Source organism: Triticum urartu, chromosome 5A (genome assembly GCF_056163025.1).
Source record: "Triticum urartu cultivar PI428250 chromosome 5A, HENAU_Tu73, whole genome shotgun sequence".
NCBI lineage: Eukaryota > Viridiplantae > Streptophyta > Magnoliopsida > Poales > Poaceae > Triticum > Triticum urartu.
This window is the reverse complement of record NC_141877.1, coordinates 450,568,877-450,577,170: the sequence shown is the minus strand read 5'-3', so window position 1 is coordinate 450,577,170 and position 8,294 is coordinate 450,568,877. Positions and strand designations below refer to the sequence as shown.

The window sequence follows — 8,294 nt, the reverse complement described above, 5'->3', positions numbered from 1 at the left end:
ATGCACAGACATCGCAATCGTGTGAGCCAATCGGCTCACTAGCAAATACTTCTTGATATTTCACGTTGGCGCATGCGTGTCTGCGCGTGCGTCGCCCATGTAATTGCGAGAAAAAGCACTTTGACTTTGGAAGTAACTCTGTTTTTGAAATCTGACTTTTTATCATCCTTGTAAAGAAAAACTCGATGCAATAACTCCGCAAACGCGTGAGCCAATCGGCTCATTAGCAAATACCACTTGCTATTTCACACAACCCTAAAAAAAACTTGCCATTTCACATTTACGCGTGACCTTGACTTTCGAAGTAATATTGTTTTGAAGTCTGACATTTTATTGTGGTTGTAAGGGACATTGCGAACGCGTGGGCCAATTGGCTCACTAGCTACTTGCCATTTTGCATTGATCGTCCAGAAGACAAAATTAGGCAAGGCAAAAACAGGAAGAGAAACCCAGCTCACCGTCGACCAGAACCACGCGTGAACCATAACGAGAAACAGAATTAGGCAAGGCGATCGCGGGAGAATTTTCCATGAACCAAAAGAAAGAAATTATGTCCGCCAGCTGTTGGGATTGAACTAGATTTTTTCTGATCGTTTGGAAAAAAACTTGCTTGCTTGCTGTTCAGAAGTCAGAAGTTCGGAGAAGAAAAAAGAGTTGAAGCTTTCCACCCGGACCAGCTGTTGGATGTCGATCGGACGGCTACCCGGCGCGCAAATTAGCAGGAAGGCCCCTGACACATCTTGTAATTCGTCGTCGTGGCCCCGTCCGCGGCCCCTTTATAATCTCCCGGCCCAATACCGTCTCGGACACCATTACAGTACACACCACCACCAGCACCACCTCAAGCAGAAGCAGAAGCCACCCCAAGCTCAAGCTCTCCTCTTCACTCCTGCAATGGCGCGCATCCAGCTCGTGGCTCTGGCCCTGACCATGCTGTTCGCCGCCACCGCGGCCCAGGCCCCGGCGGCCACCCCGATGCCCGCGCCCGTGGCCCCGGTGTCCCCGCCCCCGACGATGCCGCCGCCGACCCCGGCGCCGGTGTCTCCCCCGCCGGCCGTGGCCCCGGCCACCCCTCCCCCGGCGCCGGCGCCCGCGGCACCCGCCCCCGCGCCCGTGGTGCCCGCCCCGACTCCCTCGTCCATCGCCCCCACCCCCGAGATCAGCTCGCCGCCGGAGCCGTCGATGATGGCGCCGACCCCCGCCCCGTCCATGGACGCGCCCACCACCCCCGCCGGCGCCGCCGGCACCGTCCACCCCGCCGCCGCGTGGGCCGCCACCGCCGCCCTGGCCGCCGCCGCCGTCTTCTACTGAGAGATCCGCAGATCGGCCGCGATTTAATTTATCCGAGGGGCCCCGCCCCCTCTCCTTTTGTGGTGGTGTTCTTCGAGCTGTTCATCTTCCTTTCTCTTTCTTTTGTTGCTTTGATGATGATTACATTCGGCATTCGATTCGGTTATTACATGTAGTAGTATGTGTGCGTTGGGCGTGGATGGACAGATCTGATTGTTTGGTCGTTGATGGTGGTGTTTGATCCGTATCCATTATTCCATTGTACAATCCCCCGGTTAATTCATACCCTCTCACCATATGTATCATTATTCTTTTACTTTCACTGTGTCCTTCCTGCATCTTCGTTACTAGTACCATACTCAGCTCGTAGCATGAGTTTTTAGCTCTTGCTCCGGCAGATCGGATCTTGAGGAGCGTACGTGGTATAGTACACGTATTGGTATAGTAGTGGTATACGTAGGTAGGTCGCGGAAGAACGCTCGTGCTGGGTTCGTACGTGCATCACGCGGCCGGAAGCGGAACGGATCTGAGGCGGGGCGGGGCGCCCTGCTCCAGATCTGGCCTGGTCACCTTTAAAAAACCGCTGGCGGTACTGTAGCGGTGCTCCACGCGTATGGTGGTATCTCGAGGAATTCTTTGTTGCTTTCTCATCGCTTTGTGAGCGGAGCGGAGGCGAGTGAGTGAGAGTGGGGTGGAGGCCAGCTCGGGGACAGCCGTGGAGTACGCCGCGGGGTCGGTGGAGGCGAGGTGTCCCTCGGCTCGGCCTCGAGGGGGTAGAGGCCTAGAGGGCTAGGGCTGTGCTGGCAGGCAGCACGTGCCCGCGTGCCGGAGCCAATGCTCTGGGCGCGCGCACTGGGTGGCCCGTCTCGTGCGTGGGCGCGAGCAGACCGCGGTACGGGCCGCGCGACGGCGCGTCGTCCACAGCGGGGGAGCAGGGCGCGTGCGTACGGCGCCCAGGGTGGCCGTGCAGCGCCTTGGCTGGTAGATCGGCTGTCTCGCAAGGAGTTCTCCGTCGCAGGAGAGGTAGATGGATTCGCGGTGCGCGTCGCGTTGCCACTCCGTGATGATTGCGACGGCGACGCCGGCCGGAAAGGCAGATTCGGAGGAACGGACCGCACACGCCGTAGGATGATCGTCGTTCGTAGGGCCCGTGACTTTGGCTCCTCCTCAAAATGCTCTATTTTCGCGATGCCGTTTTAGGCGCTTTTTTTAGCTCGCTAGCCATTGACAAATCGAGCGATCATGGGCGTCGCGAGGATTGATTCTTCTCCCCTAAGGGAAAAATGCCGTCGTAGCCTCGCAGGTTCTCGCCAGGCACGGCGTATCTCAGTGGGCGTCCGCCTAAACCTGAACGCCACCCGGCCGTCCATCCATCCATGGGCGGGTGGCGTCGCACTTGCAACTTTGGAGCTGGAAAGCAAACGAACCTCTTTTCCTTTCCGTGTGGTGGTGTGGGGGGCGAAGGAAAGCTCGCGGAGTTGGCTTTTCTGCAAAGCTCGCGGGTTCGCCGAAGATAGCTGGGGTTTACGCGGCGTGTAGGCCTCTCTCTCTGGCCCTGCCTGCGCCTGTGCCACACCCACACGCCTGGGTAGGCCTGTCGTTCGGCTGTCGTCCCGATACGTACGTCGTCGTGCTGTGCCATGCCATCCAGACCCTAAAATTGTCACGATTCATTCTGAAGAATCACGCGTTTCAAATGGCCGAGGAATTCAAAGAGTCCCGGTGTATGGGGCAAAACGCACAAATTTGACCTTTCGGCGAAACTATTTTACAAACTAAACTGTTTTTAAAAGTATTTCACCCAATTGACCACTAATATGCAGTGCCTGACAGCAAGGCACTGCACTCTACTATGCAGCGCCTAACACTCAGGCACGGTCCTGTCAGATGCCTGGCATGTGGTCTTCCAGGGCATCGTGAACGTGGTTGTCCATCGCGCCGGCCAACGGGGGAAGGCTTCACCGTGGTCGCCTTCGTCCTTGCTAGCCTACGGCTTCACCGTGTCTTTCGAGGGACCTGCCGGACTGCCAGGCTCCTCGCACTTCAGCAGCTCGACTCATGGATCTTCACATTCGCATCGACGCACCTGGGCCTCGGTTGTTGCCCCTCCGGCTGCGGCGAATCCCAGCGAGTCTGTTGTTGCTGATTTGGGATTGCTCGAGCCTCTCCTTGCTACTCAGATGGAAGCGTTGCGCTCTGAGATGCAGGCCTTGACCGTCTCACGTTTGGAGGAGGTGGTCCGACCCCTTCATGACATGATGACTGCTTTGGAGGGGTGGACGACTCTACTCCGGGGATACTTGTTGGCCAGCTGGGCTACTCGCCAGCCTCGCCATAGTCGTGTGAGATGCATGCTGCAGGTTCTGTTGGGAATGTTGCTGGTGCTGAGGATTTCATCGAGAGTGATGTGGCTAGTTGCTCGTCTGAGGTCCTAGCTTCTGTTGCGCACCTTAGGGATGTGACTCCTGTTCTAGTCTCGTCTCTGCCCATAGAGGAGCAAGCTGAGGCCGGTGGGACTGTGGTATGCGTGGATGCTACTCTTTGCAGGCTCCCGGCTGTGCCTCTTATGTCCCCGTTGCTCGAGCTCCAGGTTGGTTCTGCGGATGGGAAGGAAACGTGCCTGTATGTATGTTTCTCCCCTCGTGCCGCTCTCTATACGTCGCCACTACCTGTCATGCCAAGTGACTCTGAGAGTGAGGTCGTCGTCGAGGGCGTGACTCCGGTGCTACAATGTATGCCTGAGTTGCAGGTGTTAAGTATGGAATCATCTTCGCCCATATCGATGGTGCTCTCGAAGGTGGGCTCGCTTGGGGCGATGACGGTTGCCTCGACGCCCTCTCCGCCTCCGTTGGAGCCTAGTCAACCGGAGTATGCATATGTGGAGGGTGATGGTTCAGTCACTACTAACACTGATACAAACATGGGTGATGCTAGTGATGTCGGGAAATTAATAAGGCGGCATACTTACGCTCCTATATATTGTCAGTTGAGTGAAGATAATGGAGTGGACAAAGTTTTGGTCAGTATTTGTACGCAAGAAGCTGCATGTATGTTTGATCAAGGTGTGCAGGAATTTGGTTGTTTCTTCTGGTTGTCACGTACAAAACATGGTCCAGCTATAGATGCACAAGAGATATTTTTTATTGAGACTAATCAAAGAATCCTAACCTACTACTATTTCTCACAGTCAAGACCGCCGGAGCAACAAGCGTACGTCAATAGATTTAAATGGTGGCAGTTGCTTTCCTTGAGAGATATAGGTTGGGGGCCACCAAATAAATTGTGTTTAGTTATTTCAGGTGTTTATTTTGTAATGATTACCTGCTAAAATAAAGCGCGTGATCAGTTTTACTTTCCTTGGTTATTTTGATCGAGAGTTAGAGATAGAAAGAAAGTTTGTTCAGTCAACTTCTTAGGTAAGTTTGAGTTCGCAGGTATACTAGTATATATAGTCATAGTACGATCAATGTAAAAGGGGCAGGTTATTTTTTATGAAATAGACACGATGTGTTTTTCAGGGTAGACACCCGTATCAAGTTTTGGAGGGACCTTTAGAAAACCTCTGTGTTGCGATTTCTCTTCGTGGAAATTGTTTTGCGCGTGAGTACCTTTGTCAAGATTGGTTTTCTCGTACTAGGCCGCAAGGTTCAAACCCTCTACTTTGTGTACATCGCATGCGCGGGCGAGAGGTTGCTACTGCTGGTGGTGGAGTGTCGTGAAAGGTCGGCCGCAACAACAGATCAGATCTCGTCATCGAGGTTCGGTTTACATCAAGTGGTATTCAGAGCAAAGGTTATTCACGATACAATATTTTTCTTTGAGTTATTATTGAACTTGTTCATCATGAGGAAAGATTGTGTTGGAAATATGCCCTAGAGGCAATAATAAAAGCATTATTATTATATTTCCTTGTTCATGATAATTGTCTTTATTCATGCTATAATTGTGTTATCTGGAAATCGTAATACATGTGTGAATAACAGACACCAACATGTCCCTAGTAAGCCTCTAGTTGACTAGCTCGTTGATCAACGGATAGTCATGGTTTCCTGACTATGGACATTGGATGTCATTGATAACGAGATCACATCATTAGGAGAATGATGTGATGGACAAGACCCAATCCTAAACATAGCACAAGATCGTATAGTTCGTCTGCTAGAGTTTTTCCAATGTCAAAGTATCTTTTCCTTAGACCATGAGATCGTGTAACTCCCGGATACCGTAGGAGTGCTTTGGGTGTACCAAACGTCACAACGTAACTGGGTGACTATAAAGGTAGACTACGGGTATCTCCGAAAGTGTCTGTTGGGTTGACATGGATCGAGACTGGGATTTGTCACTCCGTATGACGGAGAGGTATCACCGGGCCCACTCGGTAATGCATCATCATAATGAGCTCAAAGTGACCAAGTGTCTGGTCACGGGATCATGCATTACGGTACGAGTAAAGTGACTTGCCGGTAACGAGATTGGACGAGGTATTGGGATACCGACGATCGAATCTCGGGCAAGTAACATATCGATTGACAAAGGGAATTGCATACGGGGTTGATTGAATCCTCGACATCATGGTTCATCCGATGAGATCATCGTGGAGCATGTGGGAGCCAACATGGGTATCCAGATCCCGCTGTTGGTTATTGACCGGAGAGTCGTCTCGGTCATGTCTGCTTGTCTCTCGAACCCGTAGGGTCTACACACTTAAGGTTCGGTGACGCTAGGGTTGTGAAGATATGTATATGCAGTAACCCGAATATTGTTCGGAGTCCCGGATGAGATCCCGGACGTCACGAGGAGTTCCGGAATGGTCCGGAGGTAAAGAATTATATATAGGAAGTGCTGTTTCGGCCATCTGGACAAGTTTCGGGGTCACCGGTATTGTACCGGGACCACCGGAAGGGTCCCGGGGGTCCACCGGGTGGGGCCACCTATCCCGGAGGGCCCCATGGGCTGAAGTAGGAGGGAACCCAGCCCATAGTGGGCTGGGGCGCCACCCCCCTAGGGCCCATGCGGCTAGGGTTGAGGGGAAACCCTAGAGGGGGCGCCCCTTGCTTGGGGGGCAAGCCCCCCACCCTAGGCCGCCGCCCCCCTAGTAGATCTCATCTATTAGGGCCGGCGCCCCCCCTGGCACCCCTATATATAGTTGAGGAGAGGGAGGGACTTCATACCTGAGCCTTGGCGCCTCCCTCTTCCCCCTTTACGTCTCTCCCTCGTAGTATAGGCGAAGCCCTGCTACTGTGACGCCCTGCATCCACCACCACGCCGTCGTGCTGCTGGATCTTCATCAACCTCTCCTTCCCCTTGCTGGATCAAGAAGGAGGAGACGTCTCCCGTCCCGTACGTGTGTTGAACGCGGAGGTGCCGTCCGTTCGGCGCTTGGTCATCGGTGATTTGGATCACGTCGTGTTCGACTACATCATCACCGTTCTTTGAACGCTTCCGTGCGCGATCTACAAAGGTATGTAGATGCATCCAATGACTCGTTGCTAGATGAACTCCTAGATGATCTTGGTGAAACGAGTAGGAAATTTTTTGTTTTCTGCAACGTTCCCCAACAGTGGTATCAGAGCCAGGTTTATGCGTAGTTCTTCTTGCGCGAGTAGAACACAATTAGTTGTGGGCGTAGATTTGTCAACTTTCTTGCCGTTACTAGTCTTTTCTTGCTTCAGCGGTATTGTGGGATGAAGCGGCCCGGACCAACCTTACACGTACGCTTACGTGAGACCGGTTCCACCGACTAACATGCACTAGTTGCATAAGGTGGCTGGCGGGTGTCTGTCTCTCCCACTTTAGTTGGAGCGGATTCGATGAACAGGGTCCTTATGAAGGGTAAATAGAAGTTGACAAATCACGTTGTGGCTTTAACGTAGGTAAGAAGACGTTTTTGCTAGAACCCTAATTCAGCCACGTAAAACTTGCAACAACAATTAGAGGACGTCTAACTTGTTTTTGCAGCAAGTGGTTTGTGATATGATATGGCCAAAGTTGTGATGAATGATGAATGATCTATATGTGATGTATGAGATGTTCATACTATTGTAATAGGAATCACGACTTGCATGTCAATGAGTATGACAACCGGCAGGAGCCATAGGAGTTGTCTTTATTCTTTTATATGACCTGCGTGTCATCAAGAAACGCCATGTAAATTACTTTACTTTATTGCTAAACGCGTTAGCCATAGTAGTAGAAGTAATAGTTGGCGAGCAACTTCATGGAGACACGATGATGGAGATCATGATGATGGAGATCATGGTGTCAAGCCGGTGACAAGATGATCATGAAGCCCCAAGATGGAGATCAAAGGAGCTATGTGATATTGGCCATATCATGTCACGTTAATTTTTTGATTACATGTGATGTTTATCATGTTTTGCATCTTGTTTACTTAGAACGACGGTAGTAAATAAGATGATCCCTCATAACAGTTTGAAGAAGTGTTCTCCCCTAACTGTGCACCGTTCCTAAAGTTCGTCGTTTCTAAGCACGCCGTGATGATCGGGTGTGATGGATCCTTACGTTCACATACAACGGGTGTTGACGAGCCTAGCATGTACAGACGTGGCCTCGGAACACATGCAAAACACTTAGGGTTAACTTGACGAGCCTGGCATGTACAGACGTGGCCTCGGAACACAGAAGACCGAAAGGTCGAGCATGAGTCGTATAGAAGATACGATCAACATGAAGATGTTCACTGACGTTGACTAGTCCGTCTCACGTGATGATCGGACACGGCCTAGTCAACTCGGATCATGTAATACTTAGATGACTAGAGGGATGTCTAATCTAAGTGGGAGTTCATTAATAATTTGATTAGATGAACTTAATTATCATGAACTTAGTCTAAAATCTTTGCAATATGTCTTGTAGATCAAATGGCCAACGTAGTCCTCAACTTCAACGCGTTCCTAGAGAAAACCAAGCTGAAAGACGATGGCAGCAACTATACGGACTGGGTCCGGAACCTGAGGATCATCCTCATAGCTGCCAAGAAAGAT

At 51.6% G+C, this 8,294-nt stretch overlaps 1 protein-coding gene across 1 annotated transcript; it reads left to right on the top strand.

The window, feature by feature from the left end:
- The first annotated feature begins 822 nt into the window (after nucleotides 1–822).
- LOC147971863 (uncharacterized) lies at nucleotides 823–1,606 on the top strand. The gene has a single exon (XM_087526388.1). The coding sequence runs from the start codon at nucleotides 895–897 to the stop codon at nucleotides 1,309–1,311; it is 417 nt and encodes a 138-aa protein (XP_087382514.1). The 5' UTR covers nucleotides 823–894; the 3' UTR covers nucleotides 1,312–1,606.
- Nucleotides 1,607–8,294: the final 6,688 nt, after the last annotated feature.

Bases quoted from the DNA above. Each gene is read 5' to 3' on its own strand.
- LOC147971863 (XM_087526388.1), top strand. From the start codon at position 895: ATGGCGCGCATCCAGCTCGTGGCTCTGGCCCTGACCATGCTGTTCGCC.